The 15,125-nt window shown below is 54.2% G+C and overlaps 6 protein-coding genes across 7 annotated transcripts; 2 read left to right on the top strand and 4 right to left on the bottom strand.

The window, feature by feature from the left end:
* The first annotated feature begins 28 nt into the window (after nt 1–28).
* Nucleotides 29–1,144, top strand: PV09_07628 (H/ACA ribonucleoprotein complex subunit 1). Its single transcript, XM_016361415.1, has 3 exons — nt 29–133; nt 187–243; nt 303–1,144. Exons 1-3 carry the CDS (start codon nt 67–69, stop codon nt 809–811), a joined length of 633 nt encoding a protein of 210 aa, XP_016210741.1. The 5' UTR covers nt 29–66; the 3' UTR covers nt 812–1,144.
* A 655-nt stretch (nt 1,145–1,799) lies between these two features.
* PV09_07627 (uncharacterized protein) lies at nt 1,800–2,909 on the bottom strand (the record flags this gene model as incomplete). The annotated part of the gene is made up of 2 exons (XM_016361414.1): nt 1,800–1,923; nt 1,981–2,909. The coding sequence occupies 2 exons, from the start codon at nt 2,907–2,909 to the stop codon at nt 1,800–1,802; spliced, it is 1,053 nt and encodes a 350-aa protein (XP_016210740.1).
* A 1,655-nt stretch (nt 2,910–4,564) lies between these two features.
* On the bottom strand, nt 4,565–5,916 carry PV09_07626 (uncharacterized protein; the record flags this gene model as incomplete). Its single annotated transcript, XM_016361413.1, has 6 exons — nt 4,565–4,660; nt 4,772–4,912; nt 4,985–5,202; nt 5,260–5,422; nt 5,483–5,638; nt 5,848–5,916. 6 exons carry the CDS (start codon nt 5,914–5,916, stop codon nt 4,565–4,567), a joined length of 843 nt encoding a protein of 280 aa, XP_016210739.1.
* A 921-nt stretch (nt 5,917–6,837) lies between these two features.
* Nucleotides 6,838–8,193, bottom strand: PV09_07625 (uncharacterized protein; the record flags this gene model as incomplete). Its single annotated transcript, XM_016361412.1, has 4 exons — nt 6,838–6,868; nt 6,926–7,041; nt 7,190–7,851; nt 8,091–8,193. 4 exons carry the CDS (start codon nt 8,191–8,193, stop codon nt 6,838–6,840), a joined length of 912 nt encoding a protein of 303 aa, XP_016210738.1.
* Nucleotides 8,194–8,575: 382 nt separating this feature from the next.
* Nucleotides 8,576–10,432, bottom strand: PV09_07624 (ribosomal protein S2). The gene is made up of 4 exons (XM_016361411.1): nt 10,320–10,432; nt 10,017–10,259; nt 9,321–9,954; nt 8,576–9,257 (listed from the first exon to the last, which is right to left on the bottom strand). Exons 1-4 carry the CDS (start codon nt 10,348–10,350, stop codon nt 9,113–9,115), a joined length of 1,053 nt encoding a protein of 350 aa, XP_016210737.1. The 5' UTR covers nt 10,351–10,432; the 3' UTR covers nt 8,576–9,112.
* Nucleotides 10,433–10,526: 94 nt separating this feature from the next.
* On the top strand, nt 10,527–14,966 carry PV09_07623. Of its 2 annotated transcripts, none has more exons than XM_016361409.1 (5): nt 10,527–11,803; nt 11,862–11,956; nt 12,015–12,453; nt 12,513–13,882; nt 13,947–14,966. In XM_016361409.1, exons 1-5 carry the CDS (start codon nt 10,831–10,833, stop codon nt 14,262–14,264), a joined length of 3,195 nt encoding a protein of 1,064 aa, XP_016210735.1. In that variant the 5' UTR covers nt 10,527–10,830; the 3' UTR covers nt 14,265–14,966. The 2 variants fall into 2 exon arrangements, with proteins under 2 accessions (XP_016210735.1, XP_016210736.1); XM_016361410.1 differs by having other exon boundaries at nt 12,513–13,897.
* The last annotated feature ends 159 nt before the right edge of the window (nt 14,967–15,125 follow it).

Raw genomic sequence — 15,125 nt, 5'->3', positions numbered from 1 at the left:
GAGACTGGCGACCCGACGTTGACGAACTCACAATTGCCCGACGCAACGACATTATCGCACCTTACAATGTCGTTCAGAGGCGGAGACCGAGGTCGCGGAGGCGGAGGCAGGGGTGGTTTCCAGAACAGAGGAGGTGCGCATGGGTTTCTGCGCTGCTACATAGACGGATGCTAACAAACAGGTTAGGATTTGGCGGAGGTCGCGGAGGTCTCCAACAGTCCGGACCGCCAGCTACACAGTTGGGTATGAACATGGCCACGTTCGGCACGCCAGAAAAAACATTTGTGCTCACATTATGCTAGAGATGGGGACGTTTCTTCACGCTTGCGAAAATGAAATCGTCTGCGAGTCAACCAACACCAAGATCCCATACTTCAACGCCCCGATCTACCTGGAGAACAAGACACCTATTGGAAAGGTTGACGAGATCCTCGGCCCCCTGAACCAAGTATACTTCACGATCAAGCCGCAAGAGGGCATAGTCCCGACCAGCTTCAAGAGCGGTGATAAATTCTACATTGGCAGCGACAAGCTCCTACCGCTGGAGAAGTTTTTGCCAAAGCCAAAGCCGCCACCGGGTGCTCCGAAGGTCAAGAAGTCGGCGGCAGGAGGCCGCGGCGGGGCTAGAGGCGGCGCGAAAGGCGGTAGAGGGGCACAGAGAGGCCGCGGTGGTCGTGGCGGAAGCCGAGGTGGCTTTGGCGGAGGTCGCGGTGGAAGTTTCCAAGCATCGAGAGGCGGCGCACGAGGTGGCTTTGGCGGGTCGTCACGAGGTGCCTCGAGAGGACGAGGAGGATTCCGTGGTGGCAGGTAAGAAGGAAACTGTCGGTCACGGAACGCTCATGCTGGCCCAATTGGCGACACGGCGTTTAAGGGACGGTTAAGTTTACATTGGGAATCAAGAAGTTATGTGTATCATCTCGTAGCAACAGCCACACAGTGCCGTACGCTTCAATCAGACTTGTCGTTGATAGGGCTGCTGGAGGTTCGGAGCAGCAACACGCAAACTCATTTTTTGATGCATGCGCAAACAGAATCCAAACTCGAAGCTCATTTGCGAGACAACCGTGGACACACGGCATTGTAAGACAGAAATTCCTCTTATAGTACGAACGTGATGAAATTTAGTATTCTAGACCTGGATCCGAGTACGTTTTACCCCAGGAGCCTTGAAGTCAAACGCACAATTTTAAATTCCAAAGGGCCCAAGCGCAGTGAACAGCAGACAGACAGACAGGCTTGGTCGACACAAGTGCCGTTCTGGCAAGAAGCATAACGGAAGATGGTCCACGTTCACAATGGACCGACGAAAAGAGGTTGGGTTCGATCACGAAAAGTGGCTGCAAAAAGACATCACGTGCGCTGTGGCATCACCACCAGGGTGACAAAAGCCGTCGAGCCGAGTTTTCCTGATCGCGGGCGAACACTGTCGAGGCTGAGCAATCGATAACGATGCATGTGTAATTTGACAGATGCGATTTTGCGTCGAGACCTTTACGGATCCCGCCTCAGCACGAAACCTTCATCTCACATTCGTGCGGATCGTGGTCGTGGTACAGAACTGCTCGCCGATCATATCCAATCTCGGTCAAGCGTAGAAGCCACGGTGCTTGGAACCTCTTTTTTTTTTCTCAAGACTTGCACAATCTCTTCCTGAACGCCGTCGCTAATTGCTAAACCATGTTGACCTTCCCGTTCCAAATGCTTCTCATTTGCTCCGAAGACATGCATAACAGGTGCCAACTTCTAGACTAGCTAAGACTTTTAACCCCTGTGCCAAGTCGGCGTCAAACGAGACGATGTTACTGGCCGGCCAGTTGCCCGAGAGCCCATGTCAACGTCCGACGGGCTTCGAAGTCCTCTTCTTCGGTGCTTGGCCGATAGTACTGCGTTGCGACAGACACGACGGACCGATAGACGTAGTACCTGATCGACATTAGCGGTCTGCACCCAGTTCTTGCGGGCGCTATGCAAGGGGCTTACAGAAGACGGCGAATTCTGTAGCCTCTGTTGTCTGTCGGTTGACCTCCATAACCTTCCCAGAACGCCTCACTTGCGGATGCAAAGACCCCCGCAAGCAATGGATCGCCCCAGACAACGTTAGAGAAGCCTAACAGGCCCACTACGTGTTTCCTCCTTTCGTCCAGGACAATCTTGCTTGGTTTTCCTGCATCCATTGGCACCATTCTCGGCTCCGCAACCTCGTCTAGCACCCCCTTGTGTGCTGCGGCCCAGTATCGGATTGTGTCATACGGTAAGCTGATCAGCAGGTCCTCTGCATCTCGTAATGCGCTTTCCAGCATCATTCTAAACGCCTGGCTCCATGTGTCGGATCCTTGGTTTTCGTAGACTTTGCTTGTCGAGCCGAAGCTGCGGAGCTGGATCTCGGTCAGGGAGTGAAAGTACGCGCCCACGGAACGGTCGATGTCGGCACGCTCGCTGGCGCTCAGGAAGGGCAATATGTCGGACAGAGTGGATCCGGTAATGTAACTTCGCAGCAGGTACGCGGTGCGAATGGTGTTGCTACTCGATGAATCAAGCGTCAGTCGTCGTGGGACCGGAACATGTGTCTTCGATGAAATGAGATCTAGCACGCGGGCCTCGGTTTCTAGGCTTTTGTATTCATGACGCAGCAAGCGCGTGTCTCGAGCCGGTGAGCACTTGAGCAGAAAGGTGGTGTTGTCGATGGTTCGCAGGATGAACAAGCGATGCAGGTGTGCTCTCAGTCGCTCGACCTGTTGGAGCGAGATGGTCGGATCGCGGTACACTTGGCGTAACAGCTTCTGGAAAGCGCTGAACTCGGGCGACGAGGACGAAGTAGTCATTGATGTCTGAAATTGCCGGATACCATTGTTCGTGGAACGAAAGGCCACCACGGCAACGTCAGGTGGGAGGACTTCCATGCCACACATGATGTACTCCTTTATGTGATCAGCTCGTTTCGGCTCGGCATGAGACGACGTCTTGATAAGGACGACTCGTTTTAATTCTCGGGCCGCAAGCAGAAGAGATAGCTTTGAACAAGGCACGGGAGGCTGGCTTAGGAGCTTCAAGAGCAGGTGAGCGCCTGCAAGTAGCAGTGGAGCGAGCAAGCCTTACAGAATTAGATTGGCCGGTCGTTTATGCAAAGACGCGCAAAGGCAACTTCCGAGGGGGCGACAGGAAGCATGCGCAGTTGCACCAAGAAGACGTATATTTCCTCTGTGCGGCTTGTTCTTTGCACACGACGATGGCGTCAGATGGGTTCCAAGAGGGATGCGAAGATCACAGAGCGCAATCATGAGGCTAGGGATCTGATGGATCAAAGTAGTGTTTAGGCAATTTCGAGAAAGTTCGTAGCGGTGACAGGTAGAACCACAAGAAGACCATTGGGCTTGCGCCCGCGTCTACATTCGCCTAATGTGCAGACGGACGAGCTTTGCCTGGGGAGATAGCGAAGGACCATTTCAAGAAGTGGATCGTCATAGCACATATGCAGCCTGCCCTTGGGGCCCGCTGCTGTAGAGACGCTCGACCTCGACGGTACGCTTTCTGGAACATGTTGGCCCTGCAGCAAAAGACATTGCTCGCCAAAAGTTCGTTAACAGAACCCTCCGATTGGATCGCGCAGGAAGCATCCTGCAGAATCGATGTCTGCACGTTGAGGGAGCCAACGAATTTGTCACGCAACTCTAGTGTTGCGAGGCGCCGCGACAACCACATCATAATCTGACGCCATGTCGTCCCAGGCGGGTCTGGCCCGAGGTTGCCGTCAGGCCCTTCCTGTGCTCCGTATCATGAACCTGTCCGTGGAGATCCATAAGATGAAGGGTCGTGGTACAGGAGTTCAAGTCTGGCATAATCGTTAGCGAAAGACTCGCCAATGGACGACGACAATTGGTCAGCCACTCGCTTAACGGGCCCCTCAACCTTAAACTTGCTGTGAACCACGAGACCGGGAATTTCGACCAAGGACTCGATCGAAAGGGCGTCTGACACGATGAAACCTCTCGCTTCATAGTACGAGGTAGCACCGTGATGCTTGCCAGCTTCGCTTCTCCAGACCGCCAAGTCAGATTGCACTATATATACCGTGGCCTTGCATAGCTTGCGTTGATCAGCGGACAGGGCTCGGCCGAGATCGCGGCCATGTCGGGTTTTTTCTTCTTATTTTTTTTTATGTTTCTATTCTTCTTTTCTTCCTACCCTACTACCGCCAATCTCGACGCTGTGCTGCTTTGACTTTCATCCTGACCCGTTTTTCCGCGGGGTCCACGACGCAGTTTGTCCGCCATCTAAGGGAACGATCCATCCGCCGTGGATCGCTTCATCGAACGCGGAACGGATCTTTGCAACCAGTGTCTCGGTTGTGCGTGGCAAGACTAACGCAAGCCACGCTCATAACGCAATGTTTCCGAAATAGCTGAAACCGTCGGCCACAGGCCTCTACATGGTTCCGTGTATTGACAGCTATAGCTGCACCTAGTAGTAGCAGTAGTAGTAGTCGCAAACCCCGTGGTCGTAGATGACGACGACTTTTTCTTTTCTTCTTCTTCCGGGTTGCTCAGCCTCGTGCTCCAAAATGAAGTCAGCCTTCCATCGCCGCGCCATCCCGTCCTGCAGCTCTTGGCGTGGGTGCATAGATCTCCGCGAGGTTGTACCTCTTTAGCTCGTCAAAATCGCTCTGAACGACACTCATACCACAGACGTTCTGAAAGCCGCACACATCTGCCGCGTCAGCAAGTGTTCACAGACGTTCGAGTCGGCTGCCGCTCGTGCTGATGGGCGTACGCACCTTGTAGATCTCCACGAGAATGAGTAGATCGTAGGCCCTGAGGTCAACCGAGTGACTCGGGCCGACGACTTCAGCCACCTGCTTGATCACGTCGTCCCGCGTAAGGGTCTGGTTGTTACGGATGCTTGGACGAATCGCAAACTGTCACAATTCCGAGCAGAATCACGTTAGCGAAAGACCCGGAGGACAGACGAACGGCCTGGTCGTCCGTACCTTCTTAGACGCCGCCGGCGTGCCGTGAAAGTGCGGTGCAAGCACTTTCCGTGCAACCTCGTCAAGGCCTGTCCGCGTCGCCTTTCCCATAAGCGTCATGGGCGTGAGCCGCTGAACCGACCGACTCTGCTTTCTCGAGGCGCTGGACGCTGCGTCTCGACATATTCTGTGTACGAAAGACACAGGTTCTACGGGTGGCAGCACTTTGAAGAACACGACTGTGTCCATGGTAAGCAAGCCTGGTATGCGGAAGCGATGTCTCTCGAGTAACTCACGGCACTGCGTGTCGAGCTTGACGGAGGTGAAGAGCTGTTTCGTCTCCGCTTTCCGCAGCTCGCGCAGCTCCTCCTCGAGCTCCGCATCCACGTCTAGACCATCCGGTAAAGCTTCTTTCGCCTTGGCCGGCGCATCGTTGACGCCGTACATCGTCTCAGCGTACTACGTACCATTTCAGTCTTGGCGACAGTCAGTGCCACGGACGACTGAGGCGGTACTCACCTCTTGGAACAGATCTTTCAGTTCGGCAACACATTTTGCTTCCCTTCCTCTGTTGCACGTCGCCCAGATGCCGACGTCTCCTGGCTCAATCTCCTTCTTCACATGACTTTCCCTTGGCTGCCAACCCTTGCCTTGTTTTGGTGTCGTCCACAGTTTCTGCACAGTCGCCCAGTAAGCCTTTGGACGATCCAAATCCAGACGACGGGAAGAAGCACAACCACCGCACCACTCGCGGACGCAAAGGGCAAACTCGCTGAAATTCGTCGTCCACTGGTTGATAACTTTTCTTTTGCTTTGTAGCTCACCAGTCGCAATCCCGAATAAAACGGCTACCCGGTGTGGACATGTAGAAATGCTTCGCTCACCTTGGCTTTCTTTCGCCCGGTTCCTTCACCCGCGCTCGCGTCTGCCTTGCGCTTCTCGACTGAAGCCATCAGGCAGCGTTACGTCTAAAATTCCGTCGGGACCCGGTGCACCAAGGCACTGAGTACAGACGTTGACGTCGGGATTTGGAATATGTCCCTTGCTTGAGCGTACTGCAGTGGCTTTGCGAGGGAAAAAAAAGATGAACAACGGCTAATGCAGCTAAGCGAAGCACATCCAAATCGGGTATGTTGACTTCTTGTCAGGAAACGCTTCCGTAGCATGCGGATGTCACACGAGTTGAGCCAAATTTTTGTCCAAGAGCAGATGCGGTCTGTCGATCAAATTCAATGCTTTGTGACGCGCAGCTCACGTTCGCCTTGTCTTTCTGCTTGCGCCCCATCCTCACAGTTGTGATCGGCCGAGTCTGGGATACGCAATGCAAAAAAGACACAGTGGGGATTTCGACTTTTCGATCTTTCGATCTGCGAAGCCTTTTTGACTTTCAGTCTCCCGCTCTAAAACGAGGTCCCACGTCACCCTGCATGGAGGATTCTGCTTGACAGCGCCACAATTGCGTAGTCTAATTGTCCCGAGTCCAGCCAGATCGAATACAGTACCATCGTTGTCTGAAAGGCCTATCTAAAGGAGTCTGGACCAAACTTGGCGTCTCATTAAACAAAACTAACAAGATATGGTATCCCATATCATACAGAGGCCAGTGTAGCCATCTGTCCACGAGCCTCCGCTCACAGCCCTCTGGGTAAATACTGCCATTTGAGATGATGTCGTTGTGGACAGTGGTAATTCCAGCAATGCAGGGACTCAGCCGCTCGTGCATACGCGCTGCGTCTACAGCACGAAAACAAAAAATCTGTCCACACGTCTCGCATTGCATGGCGCAGCGAGTTTGATATCGTCAAGTCGCGTGACTACTAGCTTCAGACCATGGAGGCCGTCTGCTTTGACACTTCCTCGCATGCAATACGAACTCAGCTGATAAGCCTCATAGTGATTTCGGCACTGGTCCATCAAATCAGCGTTCTGTTTCAGCATCTCCTTCGGAGCCAAAAAGCTTACGTAGCAAAGGTACCGGCTGAAACAGGCATGGCTCGCAGCAGAGTCGGGCCAATCCCTTTCCAAAACCCTCGCATGCCTTCAGCTCTCCACGTCTGTGCAAAGCAACTTCGCATCGTCTATGTAAGAACCATCAATGTTAGTCACGTTCAGCCCGCTGAAAACTCTTTGTGGTAAGGAACACTGCATGTTCCTCTCGAAAAGAACGCAGAGAACTCAGCTGGCGCCCCAGGCCATACGCGCCATGGATCGCGACTAAATACGCACCTTGTACCGCTGATTCTCTCCAAACCCATCCGTTTGCATCTTGCTCTTGACAACATCAAATGGATAACTGGCCAACCACAGCATCTCTCCTGCAAGGCCACCGTAGAATGCAATTTTGGGGGTACTAATCTGATCGCGCGAGATGTTGTTGCGCCGCGCATCCGCGTTCATCAGGTACTCGTACGTAAGGAACCACACGCCGTACGCCTGAGCCTCGCGCAAAACCGTAACGACAGATCCACGGTACAGGCCGGAGAGCACACCATTGTGGGCTGAGAGCTTGCGCATGCAGTCCAGAGGTCCTGAGTAAAGCCTCGCCGCACCATGCGGCTGTGTCTGCAATCGAATGCGGACGTGCTCTATGGGTGCGGAGAGAAAGGTGTTGGTAATGCCGGCGAACGCGCCGGAAAGGTAGTACTGCCCGTAAGACAGATGAGCATTTCCGTTTCTCTCGACGTTGCGCTGCTCGAATGCTCGGCGCGCGAAGTGGAAGCCGCCGAATTGAACAGAAACGCAGGCACCAATCCCGATCAGCGGCGTCAGCGTGCCTTTGTAGAAGGCCAGAGGGCCTTCGTTCTTCCAGATCTGGGTCGCGGCGTCGAGCGCGCCCGAGTACTGGGATGTGGTCTGGAGCCGGACTTTGACGATGTCAAAAGGCTGGCCTGGAGCTCGAGTCAGTGAGAATGCCGGTACATGCGCTGTAAAACTCTGCGTATGGGCCGACGAGAAGACCTTGCTCAAGGCAAGTGGTGTCGACTCGAGCGTTGTGACCTCATGTCAACATGTGACCCGAGCTGATTGCACATCGCTTCGAACTGCGGCTCGATCAACTGTACACGTGTCGAGACGTAGCACGCTTTGGACGAATTTCTCGACAAGAAAAGCTCAATCGCGCACGCACCTAGCAAGACCTGAGCGATGCCGCCGCAAGCACCTGAAAACAAGTCCTTCAACGTCTGCTTCATTCCCTGCCCCTCGACCTCCATTTCCTCGGCGACCGTCATCTTTCGCTGTCAACGGCGTGTCTCCCCCGCGCAGCTCTGCAATTTTCTCAAGGCAGATCAGGTGCAAAGCAGGAGCTTGCAACAGAAAGGTCCGGCAGAAGGATCTTGTACGTTTTGCGAGGCTGGAAACAAATTCCATTTGATGCCAAGCGCCACTTGCATTGCGTGCTTTTGCCGAGACCCTGCCGGTTTCGGCTTACCGTTCCGCTGGACAATCCAACGGGAACTGTGCCGCATCTTTGTCCTGCGGCCAGTCGAGTGCGCTGAGAAGACATGTCTGGGCACGCGGGCGAGAAAGTGACTCGGAAGCTCGTTCGTGGGACTTCAAAAGCCCAATGTGTCTGTCCGTCCCCTTCGTACTTCGATCATACGAAGAGAGAGGAGTGCCATGCATCGGAACGGCTTGCTTTCATCGCAGAGTCGAGTTTACGTACTGTACATGTAGTCTTGACTTGAAGTGAAATGGGAGCTGTAAAACATTGCCCAATCAATGGCCTGGTTCCAGCAGCTCTGGCAGCTCTCGATCTCATTGCGATACTCGTTACATTTCTCCGGCCCCAGGCCCTCAAGCAATCGAAGGAAAATCGAGCAAAGGCGCGCAGAGAATATGCATGTACAAGCACGCGGCCGATGTCAGAAATTCCCTAAGACGACACAATTCACACGCAGGTTGGTAGAAATGCTGATGAATCATTGGCCAGGACACAATGGTGCTGGACGTCTATTATTCTGCACAATGTTGATACACTGAAGCGTTTCTCTTGAAAGACCCTGCCTTTATAGCAGAAGAGTTGCTTTGCCCTGATGTGATGACCCTCCCTTTTCTCTCTTTTTTTTTGTGACGCAAATGCTCCATGCTCCTTGATTTACATGCAAGGAAAGAATCCGAACACTGAGGGGAAAGAACGGTCAGATGTGCTCATCGTCTATGCGATCGTTTTGGTGTGAGACTGCGCGTGCTTCTCGTCGTGATTCGGCCTTGCTTCGCCTGCTCGAGGCGGTAGTTGCGTCCTTCTTCGCCTGCACGGCCCAACACTCCGGCTATAACTGCGGTGCACCGAAGACTATGAACCTCAAATGTTAGCTTGCCGATGACCATCCACCGACGCACAAATTCCGGGACATACCTGTCGTCGTTGGCCGGGATCGGGTAGGTGACCAACAGCGGGTTCGCATCTGTGTCGATGATGCCTATCGTTGGCACGTTGTGATGTGCACACTCGCGCAGCAACGTCTGATTCTCCAGAGGGTTCAGGCAGACCACCAGATCGGGCTTTAGGGGCGCCATTCCATCCAGTTGGCTCTCGTAGCCAGGCACCTCCTCGTCGAATTCATTGACGACCTTCAACCTGCACTGCCCAAGGATCTGAGTGCTGTTCGTCAGACTGCCGGGCACCCATCGATCAAACAGATGGTAGCCGCCGGCCAGCTCGGCAGCCCTCACCACGATGCGTTCCTGGCCCTCACGGGTGCCGACGAAGAGGATGAGCCCGCCTCTGGCGGACACCGCGGACACCACTTTGGCAGCTCGGCGCAGGTGCGCGGCCGTGACTTCGAGCGAGATGATATGCGTGTTGTCGCGGACGCCGAAGATGTAGGCTGCGTTTGCCGGGTTCCACCGCGAGGTGATGTGGCCCATGTGCGACTGTGACGCGAGCAGCAGCTCCAAGGTGATGTCTGACGGGCGAGGAGGATTGGAGATGAGTTGGTGGGGGGCGTAGGTGGGTGTCTTTGAGCCGCCAATGTCTTTGAAAAGAGCCTCTGCAGGGTTTGAATGTCAGCCATCAAGGTGAATTGCGGGCAGGGAGAGAGCGGCGGTATACTTTGACGCTGGTACTCCAAGAATTCCTCGGCGACGTCTAGGTCGGTCTTCTTGCGCTGTGCCGGGGCTTGTGTCCCCTGGTGCGGCTCTTCGCTCCCTGGGGCTGCATTCTCTGGGCCTCGAACGGCTTCAACGGGCGTGCTGTTTCCCAGTCGTGATGCAAAGGCTGTCGCCTGCGTCGTCGCCTCCGTCGTCTGCCACCGTCGCGCGGCCTGCACGGCGCACCTGGGCACGCCGACCCGGGCTACAAGAGGGACAATCATCAGCTGCACACGTCACCACATCGATTGGGCGATCAACGTACCGTGAGTCAACAACGAGGGCGGTCTGAGCATGATGACTAGAGCGTCGACAGTGTTTCTTGGGGATCGGCGCGACCTGTTTTCAGGACGACGACGAGCGTGCTCGACGGATGGCCCAGGCCGCGCGCACTAAACCCAAGGCAGCTTAGAAGCGATATCGACTTTGTCGCCACGGCTGTGCGAGATGTTCTCATTGCCATCCTGGCCCTGCAGCTCGACCAGTATCACCGCGCAAAACTCCTCTCTGATGCCTCGTCTCGGCCCGAATTCCTGAATTCAACAGCCGCCACCGCCGTGGAGGCTCGTCTGTGTGCGGCCTGAGCCATTTCGCCGAGCTCTTCTCCGCTGCGACAGGCCCTTGACATCATCGGAATCTGCGAAATCCCCATATTTGCACCTTCACCCCGGTGTGCCGGTACGTTCGCCCACACAACCTCCCGGCTGCGTGCCGAATAACGCCTTACGACGCATCCCGGTAGCTTGACTGCGGATGTTGGACGCTCGCGTTGCAGTATGAATGGCTACTACCAGCGCCGGTACACCGCCGACGATGCGGCGCAGCAATACGCCGTCACCCTCAACGAGCCTGATGCTCAACACATGATGGACATGGCCGGTATGGGATCGAACATACCGGCCGCGCAGAGCTTGGACGAGATTGTGAACCAGAATGCAAAGGAGATGAGGAGGCGGAGCATGCCCGTAGGAACGTATCAGAACCCCGCAGCCAACGAAATCGACGACTCGATGCGCAGGGCGAGCATGGTCGACATGATGGATTTTTCTGCTGGCTCTCCAGACATGGCCCACTTCAACTTTGACCACTCGGGCTTCGACTCAGCCATGGTCGACATGTCGCCGCAGGACGACGACGCCGCCTCGAGACAGCGGTCGAACGGTCACGCAAACAGCTTGTCCGTCAACGCCAGATTTGCGACATCGCAGCCGGACGGCTTCGGCTCGATGAGCCAGCACTCGCACGGTTTCGACTCGGCCATGGCAGGAGCTCGTCCGTTGGATATGGACATGACAAGCCCGTATCTCACATCCGCGTTTCCGACGAGCATGCCCATGAGCAACGAAATGAATATGATGAGCCCAGAGATGCCACAGGCAAACACGTTCAACCCGGAGCAGTACAATTCGCCCATGGTCCAATCTCCAATTCACCCGGCGTACGCTTCATCGATGCTAGCCCCATCGCTCCAAGACCCGGGCGGCGGCACGGCACCGGGGGCGACGAGGCGAGCATCTCATTCAAGCAACAACGCGATCCCAGATCCGAGGCAAAGTACTTCAAGAACGAGCAGTAACAACGATTCGTCAAGCCAGAGCACCTCGCAGCAGGGTAGCGTGTCAACACAGCCGACGAACAATTTGCAGCAGTCCGTCGCGTCCGCTTTCAGCCCGAAGAGGATGGCGCAAAATCCGCCAGGACCTCCAGAGATGGTCAACGGGAATCCGCTGCCGTGGACGGCACCTCCAGGTAAGCGTGCACAGGGCAGTTGTATGTTGCCTAGTTTGTTTGCTAACTTATGCTGTAGACGGTTGGCCGTCTTCTCAGAGGGGTCGGACGCACATGGATACTCAGTTCAAGGACGCTTACGCGCCTAGCGGGTACGATCTGATGAGTATTCTGGTAAGAATGTTTCAGACAACGCCGCCAGCATCGACAGATAGATTGACGTCCCACGTAGATCCGCGTTGCCAACAGACCCAAACCTCAAATCAACATCGGCGCCGTAGACCTCTCCTGTGCTTTCGTCGTCTGCAACACGAAAGCGCACGACGCGCCAATAGAATACGCTTCAGAATCCTTTGAGCGCCTTACTGGCTATTCCAAGCATGAAATCATTGGCCAGAACTGCCGGTTCTTGCAGTCGCCTGACGGTAGAGTCACACCCGGTGTCAAAAGAAAGTATTGCGACGATGACGCAGTGTTGTATCTGAAAAATTGCATCAACACGCGAACAGAGGCCCAGATCAGCCTGATCAATTACAGGAAAGGAGGGCAACCTTTCATGAATTTGCTCACGATGATTCCTCTTATGGACGATAATGGGGAGACGTCGCATTTCGTAGGGTTTCAGGTTGATCTCGTCGAAAACCCCACGGCCATCAATGCGAGGAATCCAGGTGAGTTTTTCCGTCGCTGATTTGCGCTCCGTAAACTCGGAAGCTAAGATGGCGTTTAGACGGAACGTACTCGATCAACTATCAAAGACACGAAAGCTTGCCAAGCTACTTCCTCGCGCCTCCCGGCGAAGGACTGAGTGCTGAGATCTCACAGACCCTTCCGAGAGACGAAGTGTCCACTGTTCTCGGAACAATCACAGGTGCTGGTGAAAACGAACTTTCGCGTCGCCTAATGGATAAAGTGCTCCTTGAGAACGCTGACGATGTCATCCACGTGCTCTCACTCAAAGGCTTGTTCTTATACTTATCGCCCTCGTGTCGTAATGTTCTCGAATACGATCCCAGCGAACTTGTCGGTACCCCTCTTTCATCGGTGTGCCACCCCTCGGATATCGTCCCTGTCACTCGCGAGCTTAAAGACCCATCCAGCGGTCCCTCGCTGAGCGTTGTGTTCCGAATTCGCAGGAAAAACAGCGGTTACATGTGGTTTGAATCTCATGGTTCGCTTCACACGGAGCAAGGCAAAGGTCGTAAGTGTATCATCCTCGTGGGGCGGGAGAGGCCTGTGTATACTCTCAATAAATCCGTGCTCATGGAAGGCGGTGGCATTGGAGAAAACGAGCTGTGGGCCAAGATGTCCACCACGGGCATGTTCCTCTTTGTGTCGAGCAATGTGCGCCAGCTGCTAGATCGGCAACCAGAGGAGCTAGTTGGCACGAACATTCAGGCGCTCATGCGTCCTGACTCGAAAGAGGAGTTTGGAAGAGTGCTTACGATCGCTTTAACGGGCAAAAACACGAGTGTGCGGCACGAGGTCACGAACAAGAGGGGGCAGGTGCTTCAGGCGTTCTCGTGGATCTATCCTGGCGATGCTACGGAAGGGAACAAGCCGACTTTCTTGGTTGTGCAGACTCGGCTAATCAGGTATCATAGTGGGGGAGGAAACAGACAATCTGTGAAAGGCGACCAAGGCCCCAGGGGTGATGCATTGACACGTACCTCAAGTTTGGTCACCGCTGGCAATGCGACGCCATACACAAATCACAGTTCGAGCGCTCAGACCGTCGACACGTCGATGTATCGCTCTGCAGAAGGTTACGCTGTCACGCACGCTGGACAAGCAGGACTCGCCATTGGTCGTCAGGATATGTCGCTCGCCTCAGAGGATAACATGTTCGATGAGCTGAAAACAGTCCGTTCCTCGTCCTGGCAATTCGAACTAAGGCAGATGGAGAAGAGGAACAGGATGCTGGCTGAGGAAGTACAAAGCCTGATTGCAGCGAAAAAGAAGAGAAAGCGAAGACGAGGAGCGGGAAGTCTGCAAAAAGACTGCGCAAATTGTCACACCAAAAACACTCCGGAGTGGAGGCGGGGACCTAGTGGGCAGCGAGATCTATGTAACAGCTGTGGTCTGAGGTGGGCCAAACAGGTATGAGTCTCATATGTGGGCTTGTCGTTTCCATTGATCGCACGGCGCTGACGTTGGTAAGTAGAACGGCCGCGTCTCTCCACGCACGTCCTCGCAACAGAGCGCGAAATCTGGACACACCGACAAGGCCTCGAAGGCAAGTGCGTCGCCACTCAGCGATCACGTCACCGCAGGTGACCAGCCCAACATCGCATCTATGACAGGAGGAAATTCACTGCCTGTGACTCCAACCGCGGCCACGCCCGCTGAGAGGCGCAATTCAGCGCAAGAAGCGAGTCTAGAGAGCCATGCTGCAAAAGTTGCACGGATGGAAGCCCCCGCTGTAGCTGGACTCGGCGGGGGAATTCCACCAAAGATTGATGAGGAGTCGGGCTCGGGATGAGATTTGGGGACGGAGCCCTCTTTATACACAACTCCCTGCCTAGCTTCATTCGATGTGTCTCCCTGTTGGCGCTCTTCATCAACGGATGCATATCACGTCACTACATTTCATTCCTGTTCCTGGGGACCTTGATTCATCGTGGGTTCTCGCATCCTAGAACGGATACCAAGGCAACGACTGCAATTTTTTTTTTTTCGATTTAAGGCGAATTATATAGGCGCATGATACCAGGCACGAACTTTCTTCCACGGGTCAATTATCATTCTAGCTCGAACAGGCATCTCGCGCGGCATACTCTCAGACATTATGCTCTGGTCGCATTTCTTGGGAGTTTTTTTTAACCTCTCCACACATACCACACACCACCCTCCCCCCTGACGTTATTTGCATGACTTTGATCTCCAAGAACGGGATTTTGGAGGCATCAGATCAAAGGTCATATCGAGTTTCGTCGTATCGAAAATAGACCGTCAGGAATTCGATAGCCCTTTCAAACTTTCACGCTAACTGATGCCGTGAAGGTTGGCCTCAAACTTGACACGGCAACGCCGAGATGCCTGACTTTGTTCTTACCTTTCAATGGTGGCAGACGCCATTTTGCTGGTGGCCATCGGATGAAAATTGCTGTATCTATATCTTTACAATGGCTTTTAGGCTATTTTTGTGAGATGAATAATGATATATAATATGATGCTGATCACGTTTAGAGAGTGTTGACCCTACGACTGATTGGAACTTCTTTACGTAAGCCACCACGAGATCAACTTTCACGCTGTCTTTGCATTCGTGTTTTCAGCCGTAACAAAGATCGTAGACGGTCGATCTGTGAGCAGCACGCTCGCCACACTAGGAGCGAAGGAA

The sequence above is a fragment of the Verruconis gallopava genome (genome assembly GCF_000836295.1).
Source record: "Verruconis gallopava strain CBS 43764 unplaced genomic scaffold supercont1.31, whole genome shotgun sequence".
Classification (NCBI taxonomy): domain Eukaryota; kingdom Fungi; phylum Ascomycota; class Dothideomycetes; order Venturiales; family Sympoventuriaceae; genus Verruconis; species Verruconis gallopava.
The sequence above is the reverse complement of the archived record's forward strand: the minus strand, read 5'-3'. Positions and strand labels throughout refer to the sequence as shown.